Genomic DNA, 19,473 nt, shown 5'->3' with positions numbered 1-19,473 from the left:
CAAGAAATTCGCCGAGGTGTGCTAGCGAACGAAATGCATCTTGATTCACGCGCGCTTATAAAGCCTGTTTCTCTACTGGCTCCACCTACACACACGTGTACGCTTACGTATTTGACGTACAAGATTTGCATTTTTGTCTAGAAGCAGTGGTTTTACATTCAGTTCAGTTCTTTTCATGAAATTCGATAAAATATGCAAATTCTCTTAATTTGTATCACCCCCGTGTATTACGTCAGCATCGATGGGGGGTTTCCGATTTGGTGACTTTTGATGACAAGAGAGGGGAGGGGAGTTTGGATGATGCTTACGTCATCAACCACCCTTTATGAAGATATGAAATACTCTTAATGGCATCTTATTCGGTGCGCCAAAAACGGAAAAAAACCTCTCGATATTTATTGGGCACCTGAACTAACATTCTCCCTATTGATAAGTCCCCTACAGAGCCACTTTAGTGATCTCTATATGTTTCACGGATCCTTCAAGTGCTCTGGAAATGTTTTCGGGAAGCTTAAGTACTCTGGAACTGTGCAACGCATCGCTCCAGTGATCCGTAATTATACCACAGATCACTTAAGTAATCTGGGAATGTTCCGCGGATAACTTTCCGCGTGATCTCTAAATGTGTCACGGATCGCCGTGTTCTGGAACAGTGTCGCGGATTACTTAAGTGATCTTTGAATGTGAAAGTGATCGTTGAGGAATGAATTCAGCGATCTGAAAATGTGCCACGGGCCACGTAAATGCTGTGGAATTATGCCACGGATCATTTAAGCGATTTGTAAATGTGCCGCTTTGTTCATTTTTACAAAATTAGGTTTGAGGGGGCAAGCCACATCAGATAACCTTCAGGACCCCATTTGGTGAAGAGAAATTTTGAGTTCTTCAAATGGCATTGAAATTAACAGAAATCGATTATAATAACATATAAAGGTATTTACTTTCGAAATTTTAAGTTTTTAAAATGTTTTTCACATTAATTTTTTTTTTTCGTCTGGGAAGAGGCGCACGAGCTCCTTATGCAGGGCCGTCTTAAGAGCATCACGGGCCCCCCGGGCCACGTGGTTTTTCTGAGGCCCTACCTGATAAATTCTAGAAACTTCTTACCAGATCTCATTTATGTGAGGGTCCCCTTTTCTCTTGAGGCCCCCGGTCCGTGCCCGGGTGGACCCATGCGTTCAGACGGCACTGTCCTTACGCCCCACCCGCCTACGTTTCTGACCCCATCAATATGCGTTACGAGGTAAGGGGGGGGGGCGGTGCTGACGAAATTTTGCCGACAAGGGGCGGGGGAGGGGAGATAAAAAAAAAAAAGGCTAAAAATTTTCTGACTTAATACTTGAACGGCCCCTCAAGTCCATAGCTTCTATCGCCCCCCCCCCCCCTGGACCATTCCATCGCTTGGGGTAACACTGCTCTATGCCGAAGTAAAACGTGCATGGCCTTTTATATCTAACTTCAAAGGTTACTGGCCTAACTCAACGTGAAGTAAAAAGGTGATAGTATAAAATTTTATGTGTATTTTTCTTCCTTTCTAGAATGAAAATGAAAGTTCGGTAGAAAGTAACAGGGAAGAGAAAACTTTCACTTTCTTTCCCTTTTGTTGAAAAACTTGTTTTTCATTTCATTTTTCTTTCTAGTCTTCTTCTTCCTCTTTTACTTGCTTTTTTTGTTTTCAGCTTTCCATCAGCGTCAACGCCTCAAAAAAAATATATATATTTTTCTTTCCCGTTACATACACTGTGTTGTCGAAAGTATGTCGGACAAATTCGAATATACTGTTCCGGATAATTTTTCACAAGACTTCGAGATTGCAGAACAAGAAGCGTTCCGACGGACAAACACAGATTTATTTACAGAACAGCAATTTACACGTATTTGCAACGTAATCAGAGAGCTAGAAACTCTCTCTCAACGTTTAAACACGACTGACTGAATCTCCTTGTGCCTCTCTGGGCCTGTCTAGCCTCTCTCAGGTCTGCCATCTTGTGAGCGCCACGGTATTTATAACCCGGATAGAAACTTCGAGAAAAAGAACATTCCGCAACATTCTATTTCACAGATTCCTAGTCGGCGGCGCTACCGTATGGAGGGGCGGGACTTTCTAGATTTTTCTCTACACGCCCCGCCGGTTCTCCGCCAATCGCATGTCGCTGCGCTTAGACCGAAACCGGTATCGACTGATTTCGACATTTTGAGAGCCATCGAACGAATCGCTTCATCTATCGTCGAAAGTTCGTAACATTGCCCCTCTCTTAGAATTGTTCGTCCCGACAATTCAGTCCTTAAATCGGCGGGTTGTCCCGGCGGTAATAGGCCAGTCTGTTGAAGTGGACCACCCTGCACTTCGAGGATGGCGTCTTCTGGATCCGAGCTACGACGTCGTTCAGTCTCTTCACGACGCTGTAGGATCCTTCCCACGATGTCTGAAGTTTCGGGCACAGCCCTTTCCGGCGCTTCGGGTCCCAGAGCCAGAAGAGGTCCCCTTCCTTGAAGTCATGAGACGTGGCCCTCGCATCGTAGCGGTTCTTCATCTTTTCGGAGCCGCTGCTGACCCTGCGTCTGGCGATTCGATGCATGTCCTCGAGGCGCTCCTGGAGTCCCTGGACGTGTTACTCCGGTGAAAAAGCAGCATCTATCGGCGCCGGAACATCAGATCACCTGGTTGGCGAAGGTCCTCTCTCATCAGCGATGACGAGTATCCGGTGCTCTCGTGGACGGTCCTCGGCAACGGTCGCAGGATGTTCGGGGCGATTCCTTTGCGGGCGGCACAGGCGTCGCAATTCTTGCACCACTCGTGCACATCGGTCCTGGATTTGTCCCAACAGAATCGTTCACGGACCTTCTGGAGAGTCCTAATCATGCCGAAATGTCCACCGGTCGGGCTTTCGTGCAATTCTTTCAGGACTTCTTTCACACGGCTCTTTGACAGGACGAGTTGCCACTGGAACGTCTTTCCATCCTCCGACTCCCATCTGCGGTACAGCACGCCATCTCTCATCGCCAGAGAGTCCCATAGCGCCCAGTATCTCTTGGTCGTCAGACTGGAAGAGGCGACGTCTTGCCAGGTCGTATGTCGGGATCTTCTAGCTGGGCCTTCCTGGTGTTCTTGTCGCTCCAAGGATCGTTACTTGAGACTTGAGATGTTATCCGTCTCACTACAGGGTTCGTCGGCCCGCACTTCTCTTCCGCCTTGATGCAACGACCACGGTTATGTGTACCCGGTCCTCTCGTCAGGGCGTCGGCATTTCCATGCGCTTTTTCTTTACGAGGCTGGATCACCCTCTTCATGCGATCTGACCCTCATGAGAGCACAGTTCCGGTCCTGCCATTGGTCTTCTCTGCATCGGCGATGCACTCTTTAGCCGCCTTTGGAATGTCTATCACTTTCCTTGGAGGTACATCGTCACGACCACATCCGAGCAGGGCGATACGCTCCTTCGGCGTGTGCAGCTGGTCATTCCTCATGTCCAAGGACAATCCGTGTTTCCTCAAGAAGTCCACTCCGATGATGCATTGATCCCTTATGTCTGCCACGAAGACGGTGTGTCGATAGGAGACCGTGGCGAACTTCAGTGAGACTCCTAATTTTCCTCGCACAGTCATTTTCTCTCCCGTGACTGTCTGCAGCGTCAACGATGGTGGTACATAGAGAAGTCGTTGTTGGAATTTCCGAGCCAGGTCCGTCCTGACGATGCTCACGTTGGCTCCGGTGTCGATGACCATCCTGCACGGCAGTCCATCGATCTCGCCTCGCACGTGTACCCCCGTGGTCTCCTCAGTGCATCTGTGAGACGTGGTACATTCGGCATGGCGCATCTTCCATACCGATAGCTGTGGCTGAGCATGCGCTCAGCAGGTGGCCTTTTTCGTGACTTTGCCAGGTTCCCAACGACTTGTCTTTCTCATTTTTCTCGGTCCCACGATCGTTCTTGGCACTCTTCCGATCTTTCAGCTCTCTGACGGCGGCAATGGAATCTCTGACGGCAGCAATGGAGGTGATGACATCTTCTTTCATGGCCTTGATCTTTTCATTCATGGCAGCAATGGAGATGAGGATTTCTTCCTTTACTCCAGCGATGGATTTGTTCATCTCTTCGACGATGTCCGATTCCATCTGGCCCGCAAATTTTATCAACTGGTTCAGCTGTTCTCGCATCTCGTCCATGTCCATCTTCCTTGTCTTCATGCAAGTCTTGAATTATCCCACTTCTGACACCAAATTGTTCCGGATAATTTCTCACAAGACTTCGAGATTGCAAAACAAGAAGCGTTCCGACGGACAAACACAGATTTATTTACAGAACAGCAATTTACACGTATTTACAACGTAATCAGAGAGCTAAAAACTTTCTCTCAACGTTTAAACACGACTGATTGAATCTCCTTGTGCCTCTCTGAGCCTGTCTAGCCTCTGTCAGTCTGCCATCTTGTGAGCGCCACGGTATTTATAACCCGGATAGAAACTTCGAGAAAAAGAACATTCCGAAACATTCTATTTCACAGATTTCTAGTCGGCGGCGCTACCGTATGGAGGATCGGGACATTCTAGATTTTTCTCTACACTTGCCGCCAGTTCTCCGCCAATCGCATGTCGCTGCGCTTAGACCGAAACCGGTATCGACTGATTTCGACATTTTGAGAGCCATCGAACGAATCGCGCCATCTATCGTCTAAAGTTCGTAACAATACAGTGCAGTGCAGCTCGGTCGATATGCGAATTGGAAAATTTTAACATCAGCTTCTTGTCTCATCCTTTGCTCCTCCTAAAATCCATGAAAGAATGAAAAATCGAAAAAGAGTTAAAAATTATAATACAGTCGAGAGAGAAAATCCCATTTTGACAAATACCGTTATAGCGAAATTCCCGTTTAAACGAACATTTTTCTAATCCTTAAGATACGTTTACGTAATTTTACAAGAATTGTAAAATTCTTGATTACGTTTATCCCCCGCTAGATGGCAGCACATTTTCCTGAATGCGGGGGGGGGGGAAAGGGAAATTTTACTGGGAAAGGTTACCATCACTGCACTAGGTAGTAAATTGCCTATGGCTATAGACCTGAGTTGTGCTCGGTTTGAAAACAAAAACCTAATTAAAAACACAATCACAAAAATTATAAACAATATATACACATGATAAAATACTATACAATGCCCATAATGTATTTATAGTTGTCTAATTCTAAGACATATTCTTTATACTGTTTATAATTTTCGTGATTGTGTTTTTAATTGGGTTGCTGTATTTTTGAAATATATGACATCCTTATTTGTTATGGGCATATTTTCCTCAGTCACCTAGTTGGGCATTTTGCCAGTTGTGGCGTTGTATTTGTATTACGTAAACAAATTTTCAGCCATTTTTGACCCCTTCCCCCCCGTTGTCATCAAAATTTCGTCATCACTGCCCCCACCTCCTAACGCATATTGGTGGCATCAGAAGGGGGCATAGGGGGCTCGCGTGCCTCCCCTCCAGACAAAAAAAATTTTTTTTCAATTCAAAAAAAATTTCAAATGAAAATACCTTTATATACGTTATTAACTTATTATAATCAATTTCTGTTAATTTCAATGCTATTTGAAGGCTAAGAACTCAAAATTTCTCCTTAAGAAATCCATTGCGACCCACCCTTTAAGCCATATATGGTAAACCCTTGGCCCGTTGACCAAATATGATCCTGGGGGTTATCTGATGTGGACTGTCCCCACCCCCCTCAAACCTAATTTTGTAAAAATGAACTAAGCGGCACATTTACAAATCGATTACGTGACCCGTGGCACAGTTCCAGAACACTTAAGTGATCCGTGCCATATTCAGAGACCCCTTAAGTGACATGCGGCACAGTTTTTAGAGCACTTGAGCGGCACCCAGTGCAATTCTACATCTCAAGCTACCATCGGCCCATTCCCAGATTACTTAAGTGGTTCTTGAGTAATCTGTAATGTTCCACATCATAATTAACTGTGTCAAGCATGAGTTATGCGTGACACGTTTGCAGAGCACTTGGATCCACGAAACACTTAGAGATCATTAAAGTAGCTCGGTGTAGGGGATTTATCAATAAGGGGAATGTTACTTCAGGTGCGCACAAACTCTCGAAACATTTTTCTCGTTTTTGGCGCACCGAGTAAGATGTCATTAAGAATATTACATATTTTCATAAGTCATCAAATCGGAAACCCCCATCGATGCTGACGTAATACTTGAATGACCCCTCACCAATAGCCGTCGATATTCCCAGAATGTTTTCTGTTTCTGCTATTTTTAGCGGTTCTGTTTTTAGAATTGGGAAAAATTATTCTTGTAGGGTTACCATATTCGCAAACTGAGAAAGAAGGAAGGCTGCACACGCAACCTTAGTGGCGTCACCTATCCCAATTTGCCCAATAGATGGCGCCACTATTCCGATTAATAAAACCGGCCTCAACAATAATTTTTCCCAACTGTAAAACAAAACCCGCTAAAAAGAACAGAAACAGAATAAAATTCTGTAAAAATTAAAGTCTATCTTCGCCCCTGATTTTCCGAAACGTATGAGGACGCTTGAAATGACATCGAAAGGAAGGGGGGATGGTTGGTAAACCTATTGTTGTGACCGATTTTATTGATCGCAATAGTGGCGCCATCTATTGTGACAGTTGAGATAAGTGACGTTACTAAGGGTGCATGCGCGGACGTCCTTCTTCCTCCTTCGTCTTCGGATCTGGTAACCCCAGTCCTGGGTGACCATATGACCCGTGCTTTACGAAACGTTCCCCAGTATTTTTTGCTCTTCCAACTTTGCCATGAAAATGTTTTTTCAGCGAACTGTTTTGTTTGTCATAATTACGAATGATAATTATGGCTACGGATATAAATAATCATCTCAGATATTTGTCATATTTTGTTGCATTGACCATTTCACTGAGGTACAAAGAGAAAAAGCCCATCTCTTCTTCTGCCCGCGCCACCCCTGGAGATCTATTGCGGAGTTGAGAGAAGACCAGTAAGACGTCTCTACTGAGCACGCATGCGTGCTATGAAAAGAGATGGTTTTCGTGTCTCTGTGGCATATTGGATAGTGCACTTGCCCGGAAAGCAATAGGACATTGCAATGGAAAGCAATGCGTGATCAGTATTTTTGCATGCCCCGGGCATGTCGGGCAATAGATTTGTCCCATCCCTGGTTGAGAATAATCAGAAGATCTGGATGAGAATAATCATAGACAGATGTAGTTATATTTACAATACGGATCAGGTGTGCAAGCCAGTGTTTCTCAACCGCCGGGCCGCGGACCGGTACAGGGCCATGACAAGAGTCAAACCGGGCCGTCAGTGATTCATCATATTTCATATAATATATATATACCCGTTCGTTTTCCATTAGTCGTGAAAATGACCGGGTCTTCCACTCAGAAAAAAGAATCCTACCGGGCCGCGGTACTCCAAAGGTTGAGAACCACCGGTGTGTGTAAGCAGTATCGGCCTTCGGATGGGGCCCAAAAGGCTTGGGAAGGGGGAGGGGGCTCAAAAATTTTCTTCCCGAGAAATTTTGAGTCCTCGCCTTCGAAAACATTTAAATTAACAGAAATTGTTTTAAAAAATAGCATTCAAAAAGGTATTTTCTTCCGATGTACTGTATTATTATCATTTCACCGACCGAAAAATGCAGTAAAATTCTTCTTAACGGACAGCACCCTGAGATGCGGTCACCCCCTCATTTACGACCGAATAATAATTTCCCCTTGTATAATAAAAGTATGCATTTCAAACCCCTGATTAACGGTCAACCCTCTTTTATGGATGAATTTTTTTGCAAAGAGAAGTTTTACTGTATTATTATTATTTTTTAATTTATGGTAGGCTTATAGGACCACCCCCCCCCCCGCTGTATACGCCTATAATACGGGTATGCGGAATGAAGCAATCTGATAGTGATATCCAGCCATCAGCCCCCCTAATCCCGAAATGGTTCTTGTAATTTTTCTAAAATTTTCACACTTAAAAGCACACACACTTTTGCGCAGATAGCATAGCTTTCATTTCCCTTCCCCCCCACTGTATATTCGCTATGTAGGGGGCCCCATCAAAGATCCCAGCCTACAGTAGGATGTGGGGGGGTCAATGGCAATGGCTTATATACTGAGATAACCACACATCATAAGCTATAAAAGTACTGCACCGTCGTCGACAGGGGTTTTTTTTTCTGCCCTAGTTTTCAACCAAATTTGCGCACTGTGTACAGCTGGTTGCAGACCCTTTTCGCAGCAGTTGCGGTGACTGTCAGCATTGCTGCATGGGAGACACCGTGGTAGGCTGAAGTTGATTTCCTGTAGTTTCTCAACTTTCAAGGTAAAAATGCGATTCGATCTCACATTTGAAAGAAAAACTGTCTCCACAGAAAGCTCATTGATCATTTTTGTCGCACCCCGGTCATTTTCTGCACACGAGGGCTAATTTTCCAGACCGGGACCTACAACTTAATGCCGATTCCGAACGGCAGGCTCGTTTGTGTTTTATACTCATCGATGGGGTTGGTGCTCTAAACCCTCAATGGGGGCATTCCCTCCGGTAGCAATTTTTTCCTCTGGTCATGTAGCCGTTTTTGTGGTACCCCTGTGTCAGGAAGGAAAGTTTTCTGACGAGGGCGAATCGGGTATCGAACTCGTGACACCTCTAAACATCCTTAAGGCGAGTATCTTATCGACCTGGGCTACCGCGCCCTAATTCAATGTTAAAATATATACATATGTACAGGGTTTACGGAAAAGGGGCACTTCCAACTTTGAAATTGAATGTCTTAATTAACCCAGCGAATGATAGCGAATTCTTTGCACGTTTGTTGGACAGCCTGCAAAATTGTAACTGTCGGATCCGACGAGACTGTGCAATTATTGATTTCGACGGTAGATGGCGGTACAGTGTTAACGGACTTTCATTGGCCCTCAGAAGCGGGTTACATGTATCCGGTGAGAGCACAAACACTCACGGATCTCTACTTCTCTCGATCAAGATGTCAATTCCTCAAGAAATTTGACAATAGCTGAGCTGACTTAGCATATCTGATTTCGAGCAGCATAGTGCCATCTATAGGTGAAATTTTCAACCAGGATTATTGTAAGGATTGCGATGAAAATCTTTTTAGCTGTTCGTCAGACAAAGTTATTAAGGTATTCAATTTCAAAGTTGGGTTGTCTTTTTGTTTTTCAGAAAACTTAGAACATTTTCCATTAACAGGATATATAATTCCGTTTCCGCGTCCGACGATGGTTAGACAGACTCTGTATATTATTAAGGTTTTTTAAACATGTACTTTGCCATTGAAAACCCGGGACTGAAATTTTTTTTCGATTGAAGACAGGTTTCCGCTTAATACAGGTTCCGTTAAAGACAGGTTTTACTGTATTTGAATTTTTTTTTTTTTTTTTTTTGAGTGTCCTATAATCAGTGCCGTCTTAACGCATGGGCCCACCCGGGCACGACCCGGAGGCCTAAAGCGAAGAAGGGGCCTCACAAAATGAGATCTGGTTGAAATTTTCGAGAATTTACCAGGTAGGGCCTCGCAAAAATCACTTGCCCCGGGGGCCCATGATAATCTTCTTCAGACGGCCCTGCCCATAATAATGGATATTTTCATATTTTTGTGCATATTCAAAATGAGTAGAACTAGTTTTGATTTTTTTTTTCTTTTTCGAAACTTTCTTCAACGAAAGGCATCTTCAACCCGTTGCTCGCGAGCACCACGGTGCTTCCTGAAGACTTCGAAGTCCTCGATGTTCGTGCTCGCGAGCACTTGGCCATTGTCCGATTATACACCTTTATACAAATTGCATTCAAGCATTGCAAATTACTTCTGATTTCATGCATTCGTATGTCAAACTTGCCGTAAGGGTGCTCTTCTTTTGATGATAAATGTACAAAGCAGTGCTCGTGACTAGAAGAAAAAAAAAGGTTGAAGACTTCTGTTTTTTTAGGATGACACCTTTGGGCATTCTCCTTGTTAGATAAGTTTGAGGTGATCAGAAAATCCCATCTTAAACACATCGTACATGGGCAAATGCCCGAAATGGGCAAAAAAAAACTGCCAGGCAACAATGGTTTTGGGGCCTCAACAATTACTTTCGGAACGTTTACTTTGGTTACCGTGGTTTCCAACAATGCGTTTCAGACGTGTATATATGCCTTTAAAATTGTAACTTTTCCAATCCTCCCAGTAATTGAAGAAAACCCGGGAAGAGCGCCAGGTATTTCTGCTAGCCTATATACAGGGTATCCTGTAAGTGCTAATGCGGCCTTTATCTCATCAACCGCCCATCGTAGAGGTGTAGTTTCAATTTAAAAAATGCTTAAAAGGAGTTTGAATAATATTCGCTGCACAAGCTGGACATATGACGTCACTAACAACAGAGAACAACAACTACGACGACAAAACTGAGAATAAAACTGTTCAACGCCAGCTGATGCTCCAACTCAATGCTTGCCTCAAATCATCAACACTCTGGCACGAAGTTAAAAAATTATCATTATCTACCAACATGCGAGTTCAACTGCAAAATGACTAAGCAATACTATCATTTTTACATCAGTTGATCAAACTAGGCAATGGAAAAATTCCCGTAGACCCAAGCACTGGACTGATTATGTTCCCAAATGGATTTTGCAACTGAGTTGTTGAACTCAGTTCAAGAACTTGCAGACAAAGTCTTCCCAAACATTCAACAAAATCACATGAGTGGCTTTGTGAGAGAGCAATTCTGGCACCGAAAAATGTGACAGTGTGAACAAGATCAACGAAAAAATCTTAAAAATTATTCCGGGAGACTCCACATCTTACAAATCGGTTGACACTGTCACAGACTCAGCGCAGACAGTTCTGTATCCTGCAGAATTTCTGAACTCTTATTGGATATTGTGGTTGTGACACCATACAATTTGACCCTCAAAGTCGGAGCACCTATAATGCTTTTAAGAAATTTGGAGGCACAGAGACTCTGCAATGGCACCGGACTCTGCGGGAAGAAATTGCACCATTACATCACTGAAGCAACGATTCTAACTGGATTTTGTGCCAAAGGAGAAGACGTCTTCATTCCACGTACCCCAATTATCACTGAAGAAATTCCATTCACTTTCAAGCGATTACAGTTCCCGATTCGTTTAGCTTTTGCCAGGACAATCAACAAAGCGCAAGGCCAGTCGTATAGATAAGATCTATAGGTGGTGTTGGTCGTTAGCAGTGGCACGTATCAACCTACTTGAGCCCTGATTTTCACACGGACAGCTTTACTTGTCGCGTGTTGGTAATCCCAAAAATTTGGCATCTACACACCAAATCTACATAAATTTCTTACGGGGCGGGCAACGTCGCCGGGTATCAGCTAGTTATGACTATTTTTGAAAAAAAAAATGAAATAATGACAAAAACAAGTATAATTCTTATGATAATAATTTTTTTATTATATATTTTTTCTCCAATTTGCAAATAAGATACACTAATAATAAAAAAAAAGGTAACACAAGGGAACGAAACACATTGAAAAACTAAAACTTTGGCGGTTTAACGCCCCTCAAACATTCTTCAGTCCATTCAAACAGGCGTTTTGTTTGCGATTTGAGATTCGGAAAATAATAATAATTAATTATCATGGGTTTTTTTTTTTTGCTTTGAAAAATTCGGCTTCTATTTCTTCACTAGCACCTGTTCTACTTGCTGTTGGGCCAGAGGCGATCGGAGGCCGGAGGTTCTGAGACCGTAGGTTCCCCTACCTCCGAGACTACTGTATGGGATGTCGTACCTTGGAGACATCATGTATGACATTCTGGGCGAGTATGCGATGATCCTTGGGCGGGATGCACCGAAGTCACCGGCTCCAACTCTCTCTTGAACTTGATCGGTGACCCTGGTCACCGTGGACCCGCCGGGTCCGGCTCCCGGGATTTGTTCGACGGTTCTGAGGATGTCACCGCCGCCCAGACCGGATCCGAGGGATGAGGGATCGTCGAGGGCGAGCTGCGACGTTGGATCGACGACTTGTCCCAGTGGTGAGCCAAGGACGTCGGAATCTGCCAAAGCTTCTTGGACTCGGGGGTCAGTGAAAGCACCGGAGATTGGGGATTGGCCAGTGAGGGCATCTGCGATCGGCGACTGTCCTGTGAGTGAATCGGTAGCTGGGTCGATGTAGGCGACTTGTGGTCCTCCAAGTCCAGTTCCGTCGAGAGCTGGGTCACCGAGTCCGGAAGCGATCGTCCTTTGACCGAATGCGGGAGATGCGAGACCTGCGGTGCTGGGTTTGGAAACGGTCGTGACGACTACTGGTTCGGGATCGACTAATCCTGCTGCAGCTAGGACTGGGTCGGGTTTCGTGACTGTTGTGGTCTTGACCACTGGTTGAGCTGCTCCTAGACCGCCTAGGCTGGAATCACCGAGTCTGAACTGGATGTTTGGTACTCCTCCTCCCAGAGACGGGCTGGTGACGATGGTGCGCTGGACTGGACGTGAAAGACTGCTTGGGTCGTACAAGTTGACCCTCCTCAGCCCACCAGCGATTCCGGATGCGACCCCGAGAGTGAAGTGGATATTTCCTGGAGCAGCTCCAGCTCCAATGACCCTTCTCTGCTCCAAGGGATCGGCGATGCCTGACAGTGCGGCATCGGCAAGTTTCTGTTGCAGTGCTGCGTTTGCGGCCCTCTGACGGTACAAACGGGCTGGGTAAGAGTAATAATCAAGTCCTGTCAGACCGAATGGTACTTGTGACCTGCGGATGGCGTAAACGGGTCCCAAACCTGAACCGATCTTTGACTGCTGGTCACCCAAAGTGAACTGGATGGATCCTGGACCAGAGAGAGGGTCTGAAAGGGTTTTTGTCACCTTCTTTCCGAGCACATCTCCAGTGATAGGGTCAACAATGGCTTCTTCTTGGATTACGTCTGGGCGAGCGAATGGTGACCTGATACCTCCAGATGCCTTGGCCAGTCCCTTGGCTCGGTTCAAGCGGTTGAGAAGGTTGTTGGGGTAAGAAGAGTAATCGAATCCTGAAAGTCCGTATGGGATGGCAGATTGTCCGTTTCTGTACACGATTTTCCTAACTCGTTTCAATCCTCCTGAGAAAGGGTCAGCAACAGCATAATCAACTACCTGGGGATCACCGAACGCTACATCACCGAGACCACGTTGAATGTCACCACCGGCGAATCCTTTTCCACCAAGGCCTCCCTTAGCAGCGAGAAGTGGTCTGAGGTAGGAAAGATCGCGTGGGTATGAAGAATAGTCAAGTCCGGACAAACCGAAAGGCATCCTAGATGGTCCTACCCGGTACAGCCTGCGACTTACTGGATCGTAAAGAGTGGCACCTTTGCGTCCCCCAATTCCACCGAGGCTTGGATCACCGAGTGTGAACTGAATGTTTGGTCCAGATAGCCCACCAAGTCCCCCGCTTCCTCTTCCAAGAGATCCGATTCCGCCGAGGCCTCCCAAACCTCCAGCATTAGCCTTGGTTACGACGGTCTTGACTCGTCTCGGAGAAGTTAGGTAAGATGGGTAAGAATAGTAGTCCAGACCAGAGAGTCCGAATGGAATGTTTGACTGACCAGCCCTGTAAAGAGAACGAGGATCACCGAGAGTGTACTGGATCGAACCTGGACCTCCAAATCCCTTGCGGCCAGCTAGAGATCCGATTCCTCCAAGTCCAGCGAGACCACCCGGGTTGGCCTTGGTGATGACTGTTTTGACTCCAGCGGGGCTGTAGAGATTGTTTGGGTACGAGTAATAGTCGAGTCCGGAAAGTCCATAGGGTACGCTGGAATAGCCGGTTCTGTAGAAAGGGTTCCTAACGATGTAGCTCCTGCCAGTCAGAGGGTCTCCCAAAGTATACTGTATTGCTGGGCTGCCGTAACCACCAAGTCCTGCTGGACTGCCGTAACCACCAAGTCCTGCTGGACTGCCGTAACCACCAAGTCCTGCTGGGCTGCCGTAACCACCAAGTCCTCCCTTAGATACGACGGTCTTCACACCTCTTGGAGAGTACAGGTTCAGATTCCTTGGGTATGAATAATAATCTAATCCTGACAAACCGAAGGGGACTCGGGACAACCCTATGCTGTAAAGTGGGTCTCGGCTCCTCGACACGAATCCTTTAGCTGCCAATGGGTCTCCAAGAGTGAACTGGATGTTCCCTGGTCCACCCAATCCGCTGCCTCCTAGACCTCCATCGAGAAGAGCTTCTTGTGCTTGAGATACTGGGTCCACAGCTGCAATCGTGCCTGTTGGCGAGAATTCAACCTTATAATCGAGCAAATTCCACAGTAAATTTAAGAATTATCTGTAAAATTACAAATTTTCTCGCGCTTATTTAAAATATTCGAACTAATTACCTTTGCCTGGTACAGATACGAGTTTCGCTGCGCTCGGTCCGAGTGGATCTGTGGTCTGCACAGCTGCACGGAAGCCGGCTTCGTCTTTGGCATAGTTAACGGTCTTGGTGCGGCCCCTCGCGGGATCGGCAACCGTGTAGCTTCCTCTGACTCTGCCGGTCAGAGGGTCTGTCTCTTCCACTTTCTTGACGTACGGGGCTGGTTCGTAGTTGAAATTATACGGTCTTGCAACATCGTCTAATCCGATTTGGGCCTGTCCCTGATAATATAATATTAAACATATTGAAAATGCTGAGCAATTGAACAAACAAGCATTATCTGATGCCAATGGCAATTGTAATATAAATTTTGTGATTTAAATTATCAGCGAAACTAATCAGTTGTTATTGTCTGTAACAGCATGGCGGGGGGGGGGGGGGGTGCCAGGCCAAATTATGTTTTTGGGACACGTTCTACCTGATTGCCAGAACTACTAGGATGAAAGCTTCCAATTTGATACATATTTTCTGAAATCGTAGATAATTTCCCAATTTCATATTTCCATACCCTATCGCTTACATAATAATCATACGAACCCCCTCCCCCCGCATACCGCCTAGTCATAAAAAATCAGCAAATGCGAACCCCCCCTCCTCCCTTCATGGGTGTTTACGTAATACTAGATTGACCCCCTCTATGAAACTAAAGCAGTAATTCCTAAACGGTGTGCCGTGGTACTTAGGGTATGGATTTCCAACTGGTGTTCCGCGGAACCCTAGGGTTCCATGACGGCTTTTTTTGGGTGGGGGGGGGGGAATTCCGCATGATCAAACGCCACGGAACTCTTAAAAATCCCAGAACCCGGTGAGCTTCAAAGAGGTAAATTTTCCTGTCACTAATACTTGCAAAGCTGTTCCTTATTCCGAACTTTGACGAGATAAAGTGTCGTTTAAACAAATCAGACCACACATGGAATGGATGCCTGAACAACTTAGAAACAGTAATATTAAATTTTTTCACTTCGAATTTTTGAACCAGAAATTCATGAATGTCATTTTCCGTTTCTTCCACGATATGAACTGGTACAATTACAATAAATGTGTAAATTTAGCGGTGGTGCCTGAGCCCTGTTTCATTTTGCTCCAGGGGTATGATGTTGTTGAGACGGTAGTAGGGGCACACTTTTTTTTTTGGATGAATATTCGAAAATTTGTTTGAATTCAGTAGAACAGCCTCGTTATGATATCAAGGGTTCCGCGGAACAGCCTTATAACTATCAAGGGTTCCGTGAGAAATTTCACGTTGGAAAACCCTGACCTAGGGTGCTTTCAGTCCGACAAAATGTTCCACATGAAATTGGAAATAAAATCATTTTTCGAACGTAAAGAAGTAGGAATGTGGTCCTCAAGTTATATAGTCCCGGCTCTCTCTTATGATGCCTCCGAAGTGGCATCAGCCAGCACCTCCTAGAAATAGAAGGCCTCAGCACAGGTTACCATAAATGTCATTCAGACTATCTAGAAAGTTCACCACATTTTGAAACACAGCCTCCTATTTCGTTTCTTCTTATTTTGGCGTAGAATCTTCCTGGTTGACTCGCAAATACCTCACGGTGATTGGATGTGGGGCATAGAAATTTGCCAATTCCGAGCCCCCGATCATTTATTTTCCTCACAATGATGATACTGGCACGAGCAGGGAGTATTTTTTCCCCCTGAATATTCTGGGGGGAAAATGGACTACTGACGTCACAAGCAGACTGCAGAGGCTTTCTATCTCTAGGAGGTGCTGCATCAGCCCAGGTATATATCACTAAACATTTAAAACTATAATTTAATCCACAGGGGTACCGTGAACGTGAAAAAAAAATATTAGGAATCCTTGTCTGCGTTTGTTCTCAAGAATTGTAACCCTATCTTGGGATAACGTGTTCTCGGTGATTACTTTGGTAGACTCTGACTTGAAAATCGGGCATGATATTTTCGAGTCGTTACGCTATTATAGTTCTCAACCGGTGCTCCGCAGCCACTCTAAATGTCCTAAAAATTTGTATTATAACTTGATAAATTAGGCCTACATATGCGAATAAAATCCTAATTATAAATTTCTCTCGAAGAGGGATTTTCTAACTGCTTGATAGTAGTTATCTGTTCAGAGTATTAATATTCCAGTGTACAGTTACTTGTCTAAATCTCAACTAACTGAGATAACATTGTTGTCTCAAATAAGCCAGGTGAAGAGTGTAAAAAGGCCTGTCGGATATGGGCAAAATGACCACAAAAACTATAATTTCACGTAAATACACTCACCGGTAGAACTCCTCCTTTAGTAGCTGCATAGCTTTCGTGCACTGACACCAAAATGGCGACGAATCCCAGCAGCTAAGATAATTCCGAAATGAGAAGTTGTATCACATTCAACAACATTGCAGTTAACAGATACAAAAAAATTAGATAAATTATTTTTGAGCATTTCAATCTAAATCTAGAATTAATTCCATAAAAATCAGTCGTAATTACAAGCGATTGTTATAGAACAATAAAAATTTGAAAGTTTTAACTAAATTCAAAATTGTACTAAATAACTGTATCAACCAAAACGTTGTAGTTTGCAGAAACATCATTATTATTAAAAATCATTCCATTTGAGTAATTAATTTCCAAAATAAGATATAAATTATAATTTGAGACTTTCCCCTGAATTTACAAGGGTAGGATCTGCACTAGAAAAGGCTTCTAAGAGAAGAATTACAATAAAAAGGTCGTAAGATTTGAGTAATGGATTCAGCTTTCAATGAGAAACGATAATGTTATCGATAATTTTAATCGAACTGAAATAAAGCTGGTTAGTTTGAAGCTAATAATAAGGGATCCGTTGATAATTTTGAAGGAATCGTGGGAAAAGAAAATGTTACAGAGAATATATTTTTGTGTTATTTCTGCTTTTAATGTAGTTTTGAAATTGATTCCACAAAAATCAGTTATGGTTGGAAATTAAAATAGAGAAATAATTGTTGAAGGTATTAACTAAACTTTGAGACTTCAAAGAAAAGATAGAGAATCTGTATTGTTCCTATGAGAAATATTATTGATAATCAGAAAACTACCATTTTGAGCAATCGATTTTATTAACGATAAAATAGCTGATAATTTCATTGAATTTTTCAAATTAATTTCGTTAATTACATTATGTTTCGTTATATAATGTTTTATTTATTATAAACAACAAGATTCGTTAATCCAAATTGAAGGAATTGTTTTAACCAGAAACACACCGTTACAGAGAGTCTAAGAGGGAAAATCTCTTTTGTTTTGGTCTTAATGTAAATTTAAAATTGATTCTTTAAAAATCACAGATATATTTGCAAATTATAATAGAACAATATAAGGGGAAAATATTAACAGGATTTTTAGAATTCCTCTTGAAATTGCGAGTGTAAGATCCCTATTAATGAAAATTTCCTAAAAGAAACATTATATATCATTGGGAAAATAGTACCATTTAATGAATTTATTTCTAAAGCGAAGAAATTATAGCTTATTTTTATTCAATTGAAATTAATTTCATTCCTTCAAATCTAATCAGACGAGATTCATCATAATTAATGGGCTAAACACAAGCACAAAGAATCTAGGAAAACCCTCTTTTTTGATTATTTTTAGTCTCAATCCAAATCTAAAATTGATTACATAAAAATCATTAATTACAAATTATCATAGAGTAAAACTAATTGAAAATATAATTTGAATTATAGACTTTCACTATTACTCACGGGTATAGGATCTGTATTACTCAATTTTTTTCCATTAATTACATTATTAAACATATTAGCGAATCTGAACAATTAATTTAATTCCATGCCACAAGAAAATTACCGATAATTTTAATTGAATTTAAATTAAGTTTGTTCATCTCTGTTATTATTAGAAAAAAGATGCAATTTACACTACGTTATTATAACTAGAAGAATACAGAGAATTATAAATTTCAATTAATTTGATTTTCAAGTGAAATTAGTGATAATCTAATCGAATTAAAATTAAGTTTGTTAATTTAAAAATAATAACATGAAGTTCATTAAAGGAATCGTATGGACTGAAAACAATGATAAGAAAATTTATTTTAGCTAATTTCCAAAAACTGTAAAAAAAAAAATCACTTAGATTATTTACGTCTTAATTTCAATCTGAAATTTATTTCTTAGAAATCACGTGTAATTACAAATTATTATAAGACAATATTAGTTGAAAATATCAATTAAATATTGATTTTCCTGCATTTGTATGATCTGTGTAATCAGTGTTTTCTATGCGAAACACTATTGTTAGAAAAATAATAACGGAATTTATATATTTCGAAATAGAAGAAAATTACCATAAATTTTAATGGAGTTTGAATTGCATGTTAATCTCTGTTATTATTAGAAAAATAATGAAATTACAATACATTACTATTAGAAAAAAATATACGACATTCACAAAAGTATGACATTGCAATTGCTTTTTATGCTCAAGTGAGGAAAATTAGTGATAATTTAATCGAATTAAAATAAATTTTGTTAATTTATAACTTATAACGTACAAATTGGATGAATCGTAAGAAACGAAAACAATGATAAGGAACTAAAAAAAATGCTTAAAAAAAACCCAGTGATAATTATGGTCTTAATATTAATCTGAAATTGATTACATAAAAATCAGTAATAATTACATATTATCATAGGGCGATATTAGTTGGAGAAATATTAATAAAATTTAGACTTTCTCTTGAAATTACGGGTATGGGATCTGTATTAATCAAAATTTTCCCTGTGAGAAACATAATTACTAGAAAAGTAATAGCAAAATTCAATTCTCAAGAGAAGAACACTACCGTTAATCTTGATCGAATTTAAATTTTGTTAATTTTTAGAAAGAAATTAGTCGGTAAATTTTTGAATGAATTTTAACAACCAAAAACCGAGAATCTAACGCCGGAATCGCAAAAATCGTATTCGTACGGGAGTACTTACGAAAGTTTTCATCCTGCTTCCAGTTAATGCTTTAATTTTTTTTTTTTTTTCCTTCTTTAATTCCAATTGAGACCACAAAATCCCAAGCTTGTGTTTGTGTGTGTCTTTCGGATGGTCCGCAAACCCTTTA

The 19,473-nt window shown here is 42.3% G+C and overlaps 2 protein-coding genes across 2 annotated transcripts in view; both read right to left on the bottom strand.

Annotated features, from left to right (window-relative positions):
• Positions 1 to 19,473, bottom strand: part of LOC149068360 (cuticle protein 10.9-like) — a 230,312-nt gene that overhangs the window by 116,330 nt on the left and 94,509 nt on the right. The gene's annotated exons all lie outside the window — the stretch shown is intronic.
• LOC149068363 (uncharacterized) lies at positions 11,417 to 19,431 on the bottom strand. Its single transcript, XM_089251696.1, has 4 exons — positions 19,344 to 19,431; positions 16,642 to 16,713; positions 14,354 to 14,612; positions 11,417 to 14,242 (listed from the first exon to the last, which is right to left on the bottom strand). The coding sequence occupies exons 1-4, from the start codon at positions 19,353 to 19,355 to the stop codon at positions 11,664 to 11,666; spliced, it is 2,922 nt and encodes a 973-aa protein (XP_089107822.1). The 5' UTR covers positions 19,356 to 19,431; the 3' UTR covers positions 11,417 to 11,663.

The sequence above is a fragment of the Pholcus phalangioides genome, unplaced genomic scaffold (genome assembly GCF_987345545.1).
Source record: "Pholcus phalangioides strain wild (caught in Gottingen) unplaced genomic scaffold, Ppha-v1.0 ptg000027l_1, whole genome shotgun sequence".
NCBI classification, from domain to species: Eukaryota; Metazoa; Arthropoda; class Arachnida; order Araneae; family Pholcidae; genus Pholcus; species Pholcus phalangioides.
Note: the sequence above shows the minus strand (reverse complement) of the source record. Positions and strands in the feature narration are given on the sequence as shown.